Below are 19,444 nucleotides of genomic sequence, written 5' to 3'. Positions count from 1 at the left end.
GTACTTCAAGCATTTTATTACTTCATGCATCCAGCCCAGGGGTGATTTTCCAACAAGTTTTACAAGCCATTTATCTCCACAGTGTTTTGCTAACAGTTGGTGGCAATATTACTGCACGCACTCGACAGTTTAGAGTTCACACATTCCCTGACACGACCGCTTCCACAAAATGTATTTGTTATTCATGAAGCACTCAACAGGGCCCCTCATAGCAGCAGTGGGGAGAAAGATCGCCACGGCAAGACACAGCAGGGCAAGAAGAAAACATCTCCGCTCAGCCTTTGAACTCACACACAGTCACTTAAAACAATCTCACAGAACGAGCAACGGATTTGCTGCTCCGCATCTGTGGGTGGACGCACGTGATTTCAGTCTTGGTGTCACAGCTTACCCCGGGGAGAAAGCCAATTTCTTGTTACACCACCAAAGCATCCTAATAAAAACCACCAAGGGCGACTCCCTCCCCTCCCCGCAAGGGCAAGCATTAGCAGGCTGCGCTCATGGGCAGCTGGTCCCACTCTGGTGGCCACCTTCTCCCAACAGGTAGAGAAGCGACATCCCTTCTGGAAAGCCCTGCCTGCCCAGTGTCCCCGCATCGATCCTGAGCGGCGGCAGGGACGTTTTTGGGCATGAAGCCGAGCTTGGCGTGCCTTGAAGCCCTGGCCTCGCCCCAGGAGAGCGGTGGGCGGGAGGAGAGCAGAAGTGCAGCCAGCCTCACGTCAACGTGAAGCGAGACCGGAGGTGAGACCCCTCCGCCCCATCCCCACCTGCCCCGCGGACTCACCCCGCTCGCCAGCCTGCAGGGCGCGGACCACGTCGTCGAGGTCGAGGTGGCGGCTGCTCTCGTCGAAGCTGTGCACGGCCATGTGGAAGGCCTCCTCCTGGAAGACCACGTGGACGCCCTCCATGGCGAAGTAGCAGCTGCGCTCGGGGTTGCTGTCGCTGTAGAGCAGCGTGGCGCGGCTCCACTGGTGGTGGCGGAAGAGGGCCAGGAGCATCTCGCCCATCTTGGCGTAGGCGGGCGCCACGCGGGTCAGGTGCGAGTACTCGCCGCCCTTGGCGCCGAAGCCGGCGGCCAGGGCGCCCGCCGACAGCATGGGCACGTCCCAGTGGGCCGCCAGCCGCGCCACCGGCGCCGCCGCGTACTCGCACACGGGGCCGAGCAGCAGGTCGGGGCGGCGGCGCTGCAAGGCCACCATGTCGACCAGGCTGAAGAGGGCACGGTTGCCGCACGCCGAGTCCTCGTAGGTGAGCTGGAAGGCGTAGCCGGGCGGCAGGCTGGAGCCGTTCTCCCGCAGGCTCCGCACCGCGTACTCGATGGCCGGCCGCACCCGCCCCAGCGAGAAGAGGTAGGAGTCGTCCTGCGGCAGCAGCACCAGCACCCGGATCACCTTCTCCTCCTCCGCCGCCGACTCCGCGCCCGCGGAGCCGCCCAGCGCCGCCAGCACGCACCAGAGGCCGCCGAGCAGCCAAGGCGGCATCGCGGCCTCTCCTTCCCCCCCCCCCACCCCCCCACCGCCGCCGCTGGCCGCGAGCCCACGCGCCCACGGCCACGCGGGGCCGGCGCGGCGGGGGCCGAGCGCCGCCGGCTCGCTCGCTCGCTCGCTCCCTCCTTATTCCCCTCTCGAGTTGTTCGCTTCGTGCTTTTATTGCTCAGGTGCTTTGCAAAAAAATAAATAAAAATAAATAAATAAATTAACAACCTGCCCCCGCCGGCTGGCGCTACGGACGGAGCATCGCCCCCGCGCGCGCGCGCTCCGCCGCCCCCCGTGGGGTGCCCCGTGCCGCTCCGCGGCTCGCGCCCGGCGGTTTAAATAGGGTGGGAGCGCGGGCGCACACACGGCGCGGCGAGGCCGGGCTTGCGCCCGGGGAGGAGCCGCTCGCCGGCCCGCCTCCGCCCCCCGCGCACCCCCGCGCACCGCCGCGCAGGACGGACGGACGGACGGACGGACGGAGCGAGCCCCGGGCTTAGCTAGTATATGTACACGTCCTTGCGGACCTGCGCGTATACATTTATGTATTTATCCCTGCTAGGCTGCTGCCTTCCTGAGAAGCGGCTCCACACCGGCGATTAAGGAACCCACTGCGTTTCGTTTTAATTTTTTGTCTTCGTTGGGAAGGGGGGGGGGGGGGCGCGGTGCTGACGCCCCAGCCGGGGGGGCGCAAGCCGCGCTGGAGGCGGCGGAGCGGCGCGGAGCGGCCCCGGCGATGCCCCGCGGCTGCCGGGGCGGGGGGGAGAGGGGGCAGCGGCGGCGGCGGGGGGTTCCGCAGGGCTGGGGGGGGGCGGAGGGAAGGGGGCGATCGCAGCCCTCGGGGGGCGGCCCCGGTCCCCGCAGCCCGCCGGCCGCCGCCCGAGGGGCTCCGGGCGCCGCTTTGCGCCCCGCCGCCTGCCCGCTGGAGCCGCCGGGGCGCGACGTGATGCCGCGAGGGGCAGAGGCTTCCCCGGTGAAAGAGGGGAGACAAGGGCTGTCCCGAGATGCTTTTCTTGGGGGGGGGGGGGGGAGAAAAAAAAAAAGAAAAAGGAAAATAACTTTTGAAATTGTCCTGGCAAGGCTGCCCAACAGCAGCGTGTTAACTGCATCCCTGATCTGCTCTATTTACCAGTTGTAAAGCTACTATGCTTAAGATTTCGGTGTTATCCATTTAAAACAGACACCCGTTTTTTGGAATAAGGAACAATGCCAGCATGAAACACGCGGAATATTTTGTGAAAGAGGCTTTGGGATCTCCGATGTTTTTTGACAGTGAAATCCTAAGGCACGTCTCTCAGTGGATGTCTCTGTGTCCCATAATGGTCCGCACCCTCAAACCCGGGCAGGGCGGCACGGCGGCACGTTCTGTGCTTACTCAGAAAGTCCCAGGTTTGAATTAGTAAGGTGAGTGAACTGCTCCTTGCTTTACAGATAGGGTTTGTTTCGTTCAGCGCCAAGGTCGTTGTCAGGGCAGTTATGTGTAAACTCAGGTTTGTTGCTGCCTTCACCATTCAACCTCTGAACGGGAAACCTGGGCTCCCGGGGTGACCCGTCCACTCAGCTTTGCGATTTCTTGATTGAAAAGAAAAGAAAGCTGGGAAGTGCATCTGCAATTACAACTGTGAAGTGGAATGAAAACACCGGATAATACTCTGTACAAAAGTAATCATCAAAAAAAAAAAATCTTTTGGGGGGAATCATTTATCTAATACAGCTCAATAAAATAATAAAGCTCAGAAATTCATAGATGGCTAGCTTCTCTAAGAAATGTGCCTCTAAAGTACTTTTATTTGGTTACTGAATTGAACTTCAGAGCGTTCTTGAAGATCACATAAACATCCACCCTGGTGAAGCTCATTTTGTATGTTCCTGTACTGTAAGTTATGTCAGGCATTTTTTGTTGTAAATGACTACATATAACATAGTCGAGATTAAGCAGAATGTTACAATATACAACACTCCAGCCATCTTCACCACAGAGCTTGCAAAAACATTTTCTTAAGACACATTTTGAAATGCTGACCTTTGTAGTTACTGCTTTATGGTGACCCTACAGATGTGTTTACAACATTGAAATCTGGAAACATCTCTTTTGATTCCCTCCTTCCCCCACCAGAATATCTTTTCCATTTTACGTGTGAGCTCCATACTGTCCTAGCTGTCTTATTTGAGTGTAAGCTGTGTAAACACGAAGGCAGAGATAGTAAGCGTATAAATCACAGGGCTGCCATCCTTCACACTGGCTGCTCCTTGTGAGGTGAAGTACTGCGGGGACTGAATAAGAGTGGGAGAAGCAGGGCGCCAGCATGTGGGAAAAGGGCATAGAGCCAGTATTATTTAGCAGTAAAGGGTAAAGACCAGTTTTGATGCTTCTAGAAAAGGATTTGGCCCACGGTATGCGGTCCTTACTTGCATGAGCAATTGCATTCAACCTTACGGAAGTAACCATGCCTCTGCAGGCCCCGAAGCATCAAGAAATTCTTCACCTTAAAGACATTTTATAAAGAGTAACTCCAGCCTGTGATTCATTTATTTTTCTGAGCCAAAAAATTATGTATGAAAGTGGACTTTTAATCCCAGTTCAAAATATCTCTTAATCCAACCCATCATTAGTTCAGTTCCAGGATTTTCCGTAGCTATAAATCCAACATTTCTCCACAGACTTTTAAATCCAACATTTCTCCACAGACTTTTTTTTTTTTCCAGCTACATTAATGCTTTTTCATAGGAGCAAATCCTGCAGTGCTGAATCGGTAGCAGGCAGACTGTCCGTGCACTGCAGCAAGAGCAAAGATCTCAGACTGACCCTTTAGGGCTAAGGTCACTACAGACATAGGCTTTTTTCCCCTCCGAAATAACACGTGCACAAATCAAGAATCACTTGGCTCGCTCCAACTAGCATTAACAGCCTGAACTGCCTGCTGTAGATTAAGAAAATTCTTCACAGACAGGTTTGCTGAAAACATAGTCCCCCCTAGAGGTTGAAAAGGTGAAATATTTTAATGTCGCCTGTACTGCAAATACATCCTGCCATTCAGACTTTCAAAATCATCGTTTTTCTAGAAATGTATTTGTTTTTATTTCAGGAAATCTGTATTTTTCTGAAGCACGCATAATGGAGTTCTTATTGCACATGACGCATCTTGGTGTTTATTTTTGCATTTTGTGGTCTTATCTTTCTATACTTATGTTCCACTAAAATGCTGCACAGCTTTTAGGTGAAAACCTGGCAGCGTGAAAACTCAAGATGGGCAGAGCTGATTCTTAAAAAAGTGAATGAAAAGCGGTCCTATAGAATCTGTTTACTTCTGTTCTTTAATTGACACCAACTTCTGTGTACGCACGTTTCTAAGAACTAGAAAATGACAGATTAAAATTGCACACGGAAAACGTGAGCATACAGCAATAACACTTTGCTGATTCTAGAAAGTTTGCAGAACTTATTTTGCTTACTATCTTAGCAGCTGGAAATCCCCCAACCAGTCTAGTGGGTGTTCTCCCAGGGTGTGCTTATGTTTCTGAGGAGCATTTCAAGAGCACGCACTCTTCTATGGCATAAAAACTAGAGGGCTAAAAGTAAAAAATTGGTACTTGCCGTGTTTCCTCCCACCTACAGGGTAATATTGAATGTGAGGCAGTATGGTGAAAGACAACAAATCAGGAAATCTTTGCAGAGACATGACATTCAAGGCAAAATGCTGGAGAGCTGCCATGGCTTAGGGAAAAACCCTGCTCTCAGAATTGTCCTAGGAGGCCCCGCTCTGGGTTTAGAAGAATTATTACAGAGACGTGATTGTATATTTCTTATATGCATGTTGGGGACGTATCCAGATTTATCAAAATTAGATTATTGGCAACTAGTATGAGTTAAAGCAACTTCAACATGGTCCTGAATAATCCCTTGGGACTGACTTCGGGCATAAATCACAGCCCGCAAATGTGCCTTGTGACAGTCTCAGGTCTGTGCCCTGAGCAGTCCCAACACAGGAACTGGGTCTATGTCTTTATTTCCATCCGAAGACTTTGGAGACTCCCTGATGCACTGCGCTTCGCTGCATACAGGAACAGCTCTAATGACCTTAAACTAGAGATATCTCCTTAGCACTTTGATGAAACACTTCCAGTCGCCTCATTTCTTCTCCCCTTCCTTTTCCCATCAAACTATCTGACATTATGGCAGGGATAAGTCAGCCCTAACATATTTTATAGAAAAGAATTCTGAAGATATGCAATAGGTTGCTCGTGGATGCTGAAGTTACTGAAGCTACTAGTTATTTTACACAGGTAGACATCAATACATGTCTGAAGTATATTCTGTGTTGCCTTTCTAATCTCTACCCTAGTCTATGTCAACAATAAACTGCCTTAGTAATAAATGTATCTAAATATATGATAGATTGCCAAGGAATTGTAGGCCTAGCTCAGAAAGATTCATGTCGGTTTTAAAATACGGGGAAATAGTTTTTCATTTCTATGATGCTGCTAAAATTGCCAGGAATTGTATGTAGTATTTTTCAGTTTCTACTAACTCGTCACCTGTCTCAAGAAGGTCATCGTCTACTAAATGCAGGAAGAGATACTGAAAATTCAAAGAGGAATAGACGAAATCATCTTTTCAAGCGTTTTGAAATAAGACAGAACAATGTGCACAAAATTCTCTTTCTATTTGAAGTTAATTTCTCTTCTGTAGTACCAAATGGAAATAGGTGCTTTAGGGATTATTGCAAAGTATATTTTTCTTTTCCCTTCTATGACTAATATTCATGAGAAATATAATGACCTGTACTTCTGCAGTCAAGGCATGTCTGCAGCTGCCGCAGTAACTTTGCCACACCTATGCCTTTCATCTCCAAAATGAAGGAACATTAAGAAAGACGTTACTATAAAAAAGACCCGTAGTGTTCAGCAAATGCAGCAATAAGTATAACATACCTCAGCTATAATAGTGTTGTTAGCGCTACCTGTCAATCAGCCTGCCTGATATTGTTGATTATGTAATGGTATTATGTACGGTCATTATGCATAAAATGACACTGTTTTCAGTTGCTTATAATTTTAGCCCAATATTAACTGCTTGGGCTCAAGTTTCCATGATGTGGGTCTACCCTAGGCTGCTTTTTGTTCTTCTAAATTTAGGCAGAAAATCTTGGCCATTTCTCAAGAAGTTAAGGAAATAGTTATTGTCTTACCCCCATAACAAATCCTGGCAACTTCATTTTGAATTCAGCCCTTCAAATTTGGGGGGGGGGGGTGGGGTGGGTGATCGGTCACCTGTATGTGAGGGGCAGGGACATGAAAAACGTGCTTGCATTTAACCAGATGCAAATTCTGAGATCCGAAAGACTGATGTTCCTACAAGCAGAGCACAGGCCTGCAAAAGGGTAACAGCTTACAGCCAAGAAGATTTCATCTGCCCTATGTATGCACCATCCCCTTGCAACTTGCTTATCACCTTGTACCTGCACTGTCCACCCAGAGTGACCAAGCCTTCTTTCCACTCCAACCCTCTACCTTAGCTGTGACCCAGATGCACACACACAGCTTCACAGGGATGAAGGTATTTTCTTCAGTCTTTGGGGGGCTCCAGCTGCTCCAGACTGTGTTGGGTGAAGGCACCAGAAGTAACATTAGGAAGTCTGATCCTGTTGTTTTCTTTGTATAGCCCAGAGGAAAGCTTGACAGATTCTTCTGCATCCACCTGAGACATCGCCGCGCTGGCAGTTCTCCAAGACAAGCTCCAGAGTCAGCTGGGCATGGTGATTCTTGCCCATGCCCAACCATAGATTTCCAAAAAGCATTTCACATGCTTCACAGAAAAAACAGCCTGGGTAACAGGAACTAATCCTTACGTGTTATACTCAGCTTGGGCAACATTTAATTTGAACCAATTTTTTTAAAAGTTCTGATTAATAATAAGAAATTATGCTATACTTGCATGGTATTTAAATTATAAGACTGGGCTAGGGAGAATTCAGTCTTATTATTAGGTATAGATGTATATCTGTTGAGGTCAAATAATCTTAGTTCAGCATCCACAGACTCTGAAATTCTACTGACAACATGCAGCAGAGCAAGGAAAGGTGTAAGAATTCAGAGGCCAACTTGAAAACATAGACTCATTTGTTAGTACAGCCTTATTAAAAAGAACCAGTTGAGCTTCGGTTGTTAGCTTCGACTTTGGAGGTAATTAGCTGCCAATAAAAGCCAAGAACACCATTCAGACGTGACTCACTGAATTCTCACCACAAAATTTGGCATGTGGCTCTTGTGTGTCTGTGTTGCACTGCAGAAGAGATTGCACAGTGTCGAACCGGTGCCAACGGACAGCCAGACAACGTGGACAAACACTGAGGAACAGTTCAACGCTTGCACGCTTCACTCAAAGACAAAGAGGAAATTTGTAATAAATGACTGGCTGATCATAACCCACGTCACAAGTGGACAACCACACTATAAAAAGGGGACCCATATCCTAAACAGCTGCAAGAGGTGCCTCCAGTAAACAAACTGTAGCTCCACAGATGCAAGAGGTCAGATCGCCAGACTCCACTAACTTTACTTGGGCTCTACAAGTTTACTCCTTGGAAGCACTGGATTTTCACAGAGCAAAACTATCTTTCCTTTCTCTTCCATAAATAATGAAGATTAAACTTGCTGTGATGGCTGTTCAAGGAGTGCAAAGAATAATACCTCTTGTCCTCTGGCCTGCCATCCCAGACAACATATAATATGGGGTGAAATGCAACTTTAAACACAGCAGGTATTACTTACATTACTCGTTTTTCTTTTACAGCATATGTGTGGTTCCACTGAACTCTACCGCAAGAAGTACTGATCACAAGTTGACAGCAGGACTGCAGATATACCTTTTGTTTCTAAGAATAAAGACTTTTTGAATTTTTTCAATCCAAGCAAAGCATCCCAGCACTTCCTTTGATTTTCCAAGTACTTTCAGAGATGAGATAAATATTTAGAAAGCAAACTTTAAATTGCATTATTTGAAAAAGTATAATCTTATAAAGTACCCTTTACTTATGTTGTCCCTTCCCAAAACGAGAAAGAGAGGGGGATAGAGAGAGAGAGAGAGCAAGCAGGCGAGTGAGAGTCAGAGTCTTTTTTGAGAACACAGATTTGAAAAGGGTCTCCAAGCTCATCACATCTCTTTCTCCGCTATCAGCAGAAATCGTATGCCCTTACATGGAAAAAATGCATGTAATGAATGCTTTCATAGAAGGACACGGCTCTGTTTTAAAACTAGTTCTTGTCTTGACCACCCATTTCTTCTTTTGGAAGGGTGTTGTTTAGCACAGCACTCTGACTGCTAGGAATTGTCCTTAAATTGAGTTCAAAAGAAAGTGAAAAAGGAACCAGGTAACTTTTCACCCTGCAGCTGAAAAACACCGACTTAATTATTGGGTGTATTGGTACTGTATAATATTTGATCAGATATCAATCCAGATACAGTAAGAAGTCATTTCGCATACCTCTATGTGGGAAGAGGTAGTAGTTGTTTTGCCTGTTTTATGTAAAGTTTCAACAGATTAATGTGGGAACACCAAACTGAGTCCAGATAAGAAGAGCTGCATAGTGTCTACCACTGTTACTAGTAGCACAACTTAGTGAAGCATTCAGATTCTAGTTCCTAGCCAGGTTGGCAGCTTGAAGAGCTGAAGCTATACAGATAAGACTGTTCTTGTGCAATTTTCAGCCATGCTGTAAGACTCAGATGAAGGACTGATTTACAAGGTATCAAGATCTAGGTGCAAGAGAAAGCCAAGCAGTGGTCTACTGTATGGTCAGAGCATAGTTTGATGAACGGAAAATATTTGTAGTCTCTATGAAAGCATCTAAATCCTAATTCAGAAATTTGCACTCAAATAACAATAAAAACCGTATGTTTCCTATTTAAAGAATTTTCTCTAATTTAACTTACCATTTAATTTATTGCCTAGATAAACGACTAACTCAATTTTGAAGATTATAGCAGCAAATACACTCATTATAGCCACAGACATCATGAAGGACAATACAAATCTATGAAGATTTTTAATGTGGTGAGTTCCTGACTAAATTCTGTAAAAAAATCCCAAGTGACTGAAGTGTATGTATTTATTTTTCATCTTTTTTTCTTACTGCTTATTGACATTGTATTTATGTTTACATACATCTTCTTTCTTGCAAAAGGCATACAACTCAGAATTGACATCAGAGATGACTGTAAGTGGGGGGCTCTTTCAAGTTATCATTAGCCATCTACAGTTCAGAAGTGTTATGTAACTGTTTTAGCTAAGATCTAAACTGAATTCATACAGAAATAAAAACTAAAAATGGAATAGGCACCCAGATACTCTTCTGGATAGTGCAGGCTGGAGCTGAAGAAGGCCCTATCTACTGTAATTCAAGACAGTTTCAACAGTCCTTAGCAACTGGTCAGCTGTTACTTTCCTTGAGATGCTTCATTCATTTATCTCAGTCAAAAAGATTATTCTTACAGTAGGTCTGAATTTTACTGTTGCTGATTATCATTCCTTCCCCCTGCCTCTGAGGAAATCCCATAATTAATACCTCCTCTTCTGTGCTTTTCACACATCAAGTGTATTTCTAGATCATCATAGTTCTCTTTTGCAAATGCCTAACCAGCTGTCATCTAAGTCTTAGTCACTGATTAATGGCTTTATGTTTCTTTCCGCATCCCTCTCAGGAAGATCCATTCTGCTTTCTCTCTCTATTTCAACATCTCTCCTATGCATTCTTTACTTTTTTTCCTCTCACAGAGGTTCATATTTCCTTTGATTCCTCCAGTTCCTGAGGAAGGCTGCTTGGTATTCCTCTGCTTTCCTTTGGTCACCTCTTTCACTCAAGCAACGCTACCTTTTCTGCCACCACAGCTGCTGAAAATTATTCTGAAGTTTGGGTCCCGTTTATATCTGCTGTCCCAGAGGTGACAGCTAGCCAAATTTTTCACCAAGCTGCTGCAAGCCTTGGGCATGGATGGATGCCCCTTTTCTGGACAGCTCAGAGGAGTTCGGTTCACTCATGGAAATCCCATTGTGTTGTCAGAGCTTCGCTGCTTTACTGATATCCCAGATCAGTCACAGGTCCTATCATAACTGAAGGAAGAGAACAACGTTAGCTCTGCTGCGAACTCACCTCAGCAGAGGAGGATGTGACAAAACAAAATGCAACTACTTTATTGTAAAGCTATTCATCTGCATGTTCCTGAATGGGAAGCTGGATGAAAAGGTTAGCCCACACTCCACTAACTGAGGACCACACTCATTGCAAGAAAAATGCAATCACAACTTCACTCAGCTGAAAACAGCAGACACAAGAGGAAACAGGAAAGGATTAGTTTAGATCATGCCAGAGGACACAATCACAATACAGTAACTATAGCTGCCAGGTTGTCATTAAAAAAAACTAGTATGGAAGCGTGCAGGAACAGGAACCTACAGTTACTTCTTACTCTCCAGACTGAAATACATCTTCTACTAACTTCAGTAGTATTTCACAGGTGCCAAGTTCTGTAGTCTTTACTCTGTTCTTTCCCCAGAGTCTGATATTGCAAAGGGATTGCTAGTACAATAGAATTGTTAATCATTTGACAAATATATATGCACACACGCATACTACGCCCTCAGAAATAATTCCTCCATAAACTTTGAACTGTATCCTTTCAAAGCACACAATTACAAGTACAGAAGATGTCGGTGTACTTACAACAGGAAGACATCTAAATCTTTAGTTTTGTTCTGTTTTGCTTAGTAATAAGTTGGAAGAACAGGCAGGGTATCAGCATGGAAATTAAAAGACTGTCAACTCAACATTGCTTAAAAATTCCTACTTTGAAAGAATGAGATATTTAACAGAGGGATTTTTCTCAGCAGCCTGAGCAATCCTGACAGAAAACTTTAACTCTCCTAACTATAAGTTTTGTTTCCATTTCTGCAGCAGTTAGGATTTCAGTTGCAAGATAAAAATAGAAGTTTATAGACAAATGAACCTTGATATCATAATGTGCTAATGGAAAATAGAACGCAAATCCACTACCAAAAATACAGGCGAATCTGTGAACTCTAATCAGTGTTATAATGCTTTCAAGGCAAAGATACGTCTTTGGACTAATAAATAGTTTTCTTCTGCTTTTTTATTATTAACTTCTTAGTTTTACATATTTTAAACACAATTTGTATAAATAATATTTTTATTGGAATAAAAATAGCGTAAAAGGGATGATTTGTAATATGAAGGAGAAAAGAAACAGAGGGAAGCTCAGGTGCTTCACAGGCGAGTGGCAGTCTTTTTCTACTGGAACTGCTAATCATTTTAACATGGTTAATATGGTTTGGACTGCTCTGTGGTTCTCTCACATCCAAAGGAGATGTCTGCCGCTTCATCCTTCATGTGTACCAAAAGCATCAAACTGATGCGATTGGCCAGCACCAAGTAGTTTAATTTTCTCTGGGCAGCAAAGAGGGTTGCATCAGCAAGATACACACTGGGGAACCTAAATCAAAGGTTTCTTTGCTCTTGGGTCCCGTTTTAGCAAAAGGTGAATCCACAGGATTTTGCTATATGAACGCAGAAAAATGTCACCTTCTGTTCCAACACTACTGACATACCATAGACACTATTAGGATCAGACTATAATATTCTGATATATGATTTCATGTGTGAACACTGGAGAAAGATTTTAGTTGTGATCCTATTGCTTATGACTTGGTCACACAGAAACTAAGCAGCAAATTCCAGGAAAAAGCCCATAATGCCCAGTCATGCAAAGCCAACATTCATGCAAAGGGAAATGTGAATATATGGGTATGCAGCATTATCATTCTTACTTATCACAGAGATGGTGTGGTTAGCGTAATACAGAGGCTTCCCGAAAATGGTATGCCTTCAGGAACTTTTGTAGGAGCTCGTCACATTCAGTCTGCTTCATGAGATGGCAATTCATGATGACAATTCAGGAGACAACAAAGGTACAACAGGTGAAACAATAGACTGCTTTCAGTCAAGAGGCTTGGGTAGATAGGTGAGCAAGGGATTTATAAAACCTGTATCTTTGGTGGTACTTGTCATCAGTACCTCTCCAAGGACTCGGCTACTGAGATAAGCGTTACAGTTCTCATCTTATAGTTGAAAAAACTGAGGGAGAGATCAGAGATGTCTTGCTGAGGCTACAGGGAGTCCACATTGCAGGCTGTCACAGTTGTCCGCTGTTCTGGCTGGTAGAGGATATAGAAGTAAATACTGTGTGTTGTGTAAAAAAGCACAAAATCTGTAAGTCGCCAGTTAATGCAGGAAAAATGAAAATCAACATGGCAGCTTGAGGAGCACAGCATACTGCAGAGCAGTGGAAGAAGGAGATCTCCGTTCTGGATGGTCCAGGAATAACGGGATGGTCTGCAAAGAACATGCAGGTGTAATAGCTGAGAGAGAAAATGAAAACTGCTGGAAATATTGATAAATTCAATATTCAGTATTTCCGAATTCATTGGAATGAGTGGAGATGAAAGCATGGACTTGGTGGAATGACACATTTGTCATTTATCATCCTATCACTGCAATGGGAACAAATGAGATTACCAAGAGAGCAGAAGAGAAGAACAAAGGCTCCAGGAACAGATGGGTGGATGGAGAAAGACATGGGAGAGAGCTCAGAGTGGAGTGACCAATAAATCATGATGCATCAAAGCAAGCCAAGAGAAGACTTAACACTTGTTAGGATCTGACCATTTCATACATCAGTTAATGTCATTTAATTGGACTGAGATGAACAAGAGGTTGATAACCAAAGTAGACAGAGGTCCACAGAAAAGGCTGGGAAGCAGGAACTTGGAAGTGCAGAGCAGATCACTTGCTCAAGCTGCTAGAAGCAGAGGAAGAGGAAATTGAGGTGTCCTCCTCCACCCTGCAAAGAGAGAGGCCTTTAGGAAGTGTGACTTCATTTGCATACTGACAATACAGACACCTTTACAAAGTGACGTTTTATTTATAGGCAGTTTACTATGTATTCCCTAAGAGCCCGCTTGTTTCTTTTGGTTATGTATTTCACTTTTGCCGACAGCATGAGAAAGTGCTTTTATGGCAAATAAGATTTACTGCTTGAAAAAGTTTAACTCCTGTATGTGCACATGCAGACTAAGGTCAAAAGGACAGAAACATTCCTTATGTTTGTAAAAAAAAAAAAAACAACTCTTTCATGTCTTTTGCTGCCAAAGCAGACAGGCAGAGCAAACATACACAATTATGGAAAGGTTAGGAGGAGTTAGACCTCTTTCTGAAGAATAAAGCGGTTTTATACTTCTTTTCTCCCCTTGAATTTTCCCAGTATTTTTCAGACAGGAAAATATGGAAAGAAGATATGAGCTTTTTAATTCTTTCTTTCAACTTTAACAGTTACACTGTTCTTTTTTAATATCAAACAGAACTGTTTAAGAAAGAACAAGAGTTCGACCAGCTTTGTTCTCTCAAAGGCAGTCAGGAGCCCAGTGTAGGACAGAGCAGAGGAAAATCCAAGGCACAGGCATGATTCTGCCATGAGATTGTTCATTCTTTTTCCAAAGACACAGTTACACTAGGACCACACCAGGCAGCGCAGACAAAAACAAGTAGGAAAGTTCTGAAAAATATCTCTTATAGTCCAGCATCTTTGGCATATGACTGAAGATGGAGAACAAAGATTTCGGTCCTTGATATCCACCTAAAACAGGATGGTTTCCACAACAGTAGAAAAGGGTGTCTGAGGAAAAAATAAGCATAGTCAGAAACTCGAATAAGTTCTATATATATATTTTTAAGGTAGACCTGCATCCTCTCAATGTAGGCCAGTGATGGTGAGCTACAGAAGCTGAGTAAAGACAGTAAAATAGGAGGAACTGTCATCTATACTAGGCATCAAATCTAAAGTATCAAGATTGGATCATATATGTAGAACCGAAACTGAACCTGGAATCTATTTGTTGTTGATCCTCAAAAAATGATCAGAAACCTGTGCTGGACTTTCTTCACTGCCAAGAGTACTGTAAAACACTGAAAACTGTCAGGAACATGATAACATCAGGCAGGTACTAGAAGGATTTGAGTAGCTGACAGAGAGGATGTAACTTATGGAAAGGCCAGCTCTCTGACATGGCAAGTTTCAAACTTTTTTGCCCTCTGAAAATGATGTAGAATGAACATAATGTAATTTGTAGCTGAAGTAGAACTGTTCTGGGTTAATTTATGAATGTTGTAGGTAGACTTGATTATTGAGGTGTTTTGTGTATGACTGTGCTTGCTTAAATCAATTGGAGTGCTGTGAATCCAAAAAAAAAAAAAAAAGAAAAAAGGACAAACAATAGCTCAAAGTTGCACCCCTTCTGGCAGCAGCTGATCCAACATTAGGGGCCTTGGAGACTTGTCTCCAGCAACTACCTGGCTGTCTGTTTCCTAATGCCTGAGTTTACTGCTCTACCAGATCTGCCAGGGCAATTGCATATGTAATTGCAACTTACCCTCATTCTGTCAGTATGATTTGAGTTAAAAAGGTGTTTCTGTTAAACTAGGTCATTTGACAGAAGTAGACTAGGGAGTGCCTCCATATGAAGGAATGCCAGGAGACTAGAGGGGGTGAGAATTTCTGGCATAGTGCAGAATGCAGCTGTATGTGAGCGGCAGTAACAAATTTCTTATTCCAAGGCATCTGCATCCAAGATGGGATATTCAGCTCAGGTGATGTGGAAGATAAAATAAGCATGTATGCAGACACTATCTTTTAAAAAATCTTCCGTTCTATTATGGTTCACCCCTAGGGCCAACATTAAACTGTACTCTTGTGTAAAAGGGGTGATTGACCCTATACAGATATAATGTTTGTGAGAGGAAAGCTTAAAGTACAGATCCCAGCAGCACGGGCTGGGTCAGTATGTACTGGGGGTGATGAACAATGTATTGCTTGCACAGCTTTGGGTATGGGAGAGTCATGGGAGGACAGTCCCAGAGTCCAGAGGAACAGGGGGATATCAGCAAGACCTGAAAGCAATCAGAAGTGTAGCTAGCCCTGACAATGATCACTTTATTGTAACTAAGAGAGGTCTGCAGTACGGTCTGCCTTAGCTTACTGAATGCTTGCATGATTAGCTGAAACTGGCATATGTGCTTGAAAAAAATGTACTTACAGAGGAGCTAATCAGTCAGCCTCAATTAAACTGGAAGGATATTTTAAGCAGGTTCTCTCCTCTGTCTGGTTCTAGTCCAAAAATTCATTAGCTTGTATGAGGGAGGAAAGGATACATGTTTAAAATCTGTGAACTTGTCAAGATGAAAGAGGGCTGGCAAATACTTTAAAAAATTGCAAATGATCTTAACAAATTGGAGAGGTAGCTTAAAATCAGATAATCAATTTAATAATTGATTGCACTAATGCAGTGCTTTGCCCTTCAGGAAAGCATAACATACGAAAGTAACAGCACTGCAGACAAGAATCTGGCTGTCCTAACGAGCCACAAAACTGAAGGCGAGTGAACAACATGATGCTGTTACATTAACAGAAGTGTTGCTTTAGCTTTCCCAGGTTCCTTTATTTGAAGCAATGTCATTGGATTGTGTCCATGAAACATCACTAAAAAGGGATTTTCAGAAGAAGATCACCAGAACATTTGAGTCATAGCTAAAAACAGAACCTAAGAACACAGTGTGTAAATAAAATAAATTTCACTGGAAATGTATGTATGAAACTAGGTTCTAATTGCAACAAAAAATATGGTCAAAAGAAACAAAAACCTAAACTGCAATTTCTGCTTTCCCTGCTTTGTCTACCTTTTTCCTTGAAAATTCTCTGAGAGAGCACGTGCACGCGTAGCTCAAGCAAGAATTCTTTGGTATTTAGAAATCCTTTTCAGTACTATGGAGAGTGATAAAGAAATTGAATTTGGAAAACTGATGCTTATGGAATGTACTAAAAGGATGGCTCTGGAAAGGGATCGCCTGCTTCTTGTCGCCTTCCGTAGGCAATACCTCTATGTGCTGTATCATCAGACCTCAGCCATGACGTGGAGTGCCTTCCTCAAGAAGAAGATAAGGAGCGGTTTGATATCCATAACATGTGAATCACTGCTTCTTCTGGTAACAGTGTCAGGAAGGATGTCTCACTGTTGTTATTACTTTGTGGTAGACATAAACTACAGAACACATACACAGGCCACACATACACAGTAGGGTGTGTGGCCCTAACAACTTCTAACAAACAGAAACCTGTCTGAAGAAGATACATTTTCTTCTGAGGTCCAAAGTAACGCTATTTCCTGGATTAGAAATCAGAGTCTACAATAGTCGAGTGACAGGAATGTAGCGTTGTCCTTACAACTGTGATGGTTAGAAGTTCCCTACATTGAAGAATTTCTCCTAAACTCTCCTCAGTGCATGAGCATGATTGCTCTTTAACACTTCATGCATGTTCTATATGGGACTATGGAAATTATTTAATATTCCACTGTTGGATAACAAAATCCACCGCCACAGCAAATTGGCACATGTGAAACAAAGGAGTCATAGCATGGACATGCTTCAATGCAGGCTGAAGGACAGATATCACCATTTAAATGTGAAAACAATATCTGTAAAATAAGAAGTCTTCAGAAATCAGAATTGTTCAGAAAACATCTGAAACTAAACTACACTTTCAGACTTTAATTTCTGAAATACACACTAAAATGAACTATAAAGGGCCACTTTTTTTGCTATGAAGAAAAGATCATCATAAAAATATTATGGATTCTGGAGAATTCCATAACTAGATTAAAAAGTTCAACGTAGCAGAATTGCTCAGTTTATGGTAAAAGTTAGTTTAAAATAAAGTACAAAATACAACTGTGTGGCCAAGAGCCAGAAGTAGGCGAAAAAGTGTAGTGTATATCGGATTTTTAACATTAATTCATTGTAATCATTTAAGTTGCGATTAAGGACCGTTAAGGACAGGCGATTTTAATTTTTTCTGTTTATCATCCCTCCTCCCCAGTATGTGAACACACAAACATTTTAATCGCCTTTTTAAACGACTTAATTGCCGCACTGCTTTATCCTAACTGAAGAATAGGAAACGGATTCCAGGAGATCTGAATCTCCAGCTCACAGCCCAGACACACGACCATGCCCCAAATCCCCTGGTCTGACCCGAGAGCGGCGAACAGCTCGTCCTGGGCAATTACTTGCTCCCCCACACAGCGTGTATCGTTGCTGCCATCTTCTGGCAAAACAGGCAATTCTGCTACCCTCCTAATCGCTTTTGAAATATTTAAAAATCGTTTGTCTTTAACAGTATCAGTAAAGTTTTTTGTTCATTTGTGGGCAAGATAATTTATCTGCAGGCTTTGCAGCCCGCTGCCTCCTAGTCAGCTGTAATTCCTTCACACAGAAAAAAATATTCTGGAAGATACTGCTAATCTATAGATTTGTATTTAAAAACAAATATCCTTCGTATTACTAAACATTGTACTCCTAACCAACATCGTACATTATTAAGTGCAGCTGTTTAAGAAGGGTTTTAGAAGGGACAAGAAAGGGTATTTTTCAATATTTACGCTACTTATATTTTCCTTTTAGACAACAAATAAATTCTTCAGGTACATTCTGTAGAAAAGTCTTTAAATTCATATTTACTACACCTTTTCTTTTAAAAATATACAGATATTTGCATTAATTTTTAACCTCCTATTTCTTGTGGCCAAACGAGGTGGTAATGTTCTCTTAACTACCTTTTACCTCTGCATAACCAGTACCAGAAAGCTGTACTAAATCGCCTATCTTTCCTGAACGTTTCTTCTTGTAGCATTTAAATCTGTCGAGCCTGAGGTGCTCTGATGTTCATATAAGAACATCATTAAGAACATTTAGCTGAACGAAACACTCTAAAACCCCCAAGTTTTTGTTGCAGATGAGCAGGAAGCCGCCATTAAAGGAGCCTTTGTACGTGAGGCAGGAGCGGTGTCACGCACCCTGCAATCGGCAGAGGCCCAAACCCAGCCGCGCTCCTGACCTCCGACGGAGGCTCCTCAAAGGCCCCTTCCAAAGCAGGACTCTGTGCCTCTATTTCTTTCAAACGTGAAGTTTTGTAATAAACACCTTTCTTAAACTAGGCCACTTGGCTACTGGATGAGTTAACCGAGCGCATGTAAGGCCTTGCCAAAGCCTTCCCTCTGGGAGCCCACGACCACTATGAGAACGTACTGGAGAAAAAGGTAAGTTTCCTAAATTGAAGTGTTATTTATTTTTCCACAAGGAGAGGGGAAAGAAGGTTACAGCAACAAAAAGCTGTGGCTGAATGTCACAGCCTTTTTGTTTGTTTGTTTGTTTAAAACCGACACCAGGACTCTCACCCCGTTTCCCCTCAGGACAGGGCTAAGCAAAGCAGCCTGGACACCTGCAAAGCCTGACCCTCCGGTCAGCATCTTCCTGCCCAAGTTACTACACAGACTTTCGAAAAATCTCTTCTACTGTTTTTCCTCTTTTTTTCCCCCCCGCCGTCCCCGCTGGGAAATCAGACCTCGGCCAGTCTTGCCCGCACGTCTCCCTTGCCAGGAATACTCCCATTAGTTGGTCCATCATTGATTACATCCTTGCCTCTGGGGAACGGTAGCTAGGAGGGCTTTTCAGAGGACAACAATTGCACCAAATAGCAGGGAAACGTCCCTGCTTTGCTCCCCGCCCCCAGTCCCGCAGCGTGGTGACAAGCCCGTAGCAGGATCTTTTTAGCATGCGGCCCCAAAGCGCCCCCCCCCCCCCGGCTTGGGCAGGGCCCGCGGCGGTGCTCCCCGGGCCTGCATCTCGCCGGGCTGCACCCAGGCTGCCTTCATGTCCCCTCCCAGAGCAGACCGGGCGGGAAGGGGCAGGCAGGCGGCGGCGGCAACAGGGCCTCCGCCATCTTCTGCCGCCGCTTTCCCCACCCGGCCCCTTCCCGCCGCCCCGAGGGAGGAGCGGCCCGCCCCGCCCCC

The 19,444-nt window shown here is 44.2% G+C and overlaps 1 protein-coding gene and 1 long non-coding RNA gene across 3 annotated transcripts in view; one reads left to right on the top strand and one right to left on the bottom strand.

Moving 5' to 3' along the window:
• Nucleotides 1-1,482, bottom strand: part of LOC104147816 (atrial natriuretic peptide receptor 3) — a 44,250-nt gene extending 42,768 nt beyond the window's left edge. For both annotated transcript variants that reach the window (XM_068927585.1, XM_068927586.1), the window contains exon 1: nucleotides 785-1,482. In XM_068927585.1, coding sequence (XP_068783686.1) covers nucleotides 785-1,481 — 697 coding nt within the window. In that variant the 5' untranslated portion in view covers nucleotide 1,482. The remainder of the gene's footprint in view (nucleotides 1-784) is intronic.
• Nucleotides 1,483-2,549: 1,067 nt separating this feature from the next.
• LOC138064732 (uncharacterized) lies at nucleotides 2,550-7,429 on the top strand. Its single transcript, XR_011137978.1, has 3 exons — nucleotides 2,550-2,876; nucleotides 6,792-7,029; nucleotides 7,135-7,429. It is a non-coding gene; the product is annotated as an uncharacterized lncRNA (long non-coding RNA).
• Nucleotides 7,430-19,444: the final 12,015 nt, after the last annotated feature.

Source organism: Struthio camelus, chromosome Z (assembly GCF_040807025.1).
Source record: "Struthio camelus isolate bStrCam1 chromosome Z, bStrCam1.hap1, whole genome shotgun sequence".
Classification (NCBI taxonomy): Eukaryota; Metazoa; Chordata; class Aves; order Struthioniformes; family Struthionidae; genus Struthio; species Struthio camelus.
This window is presented reverse-complemented; position numbering and strand designations above follow the sequence as displayed.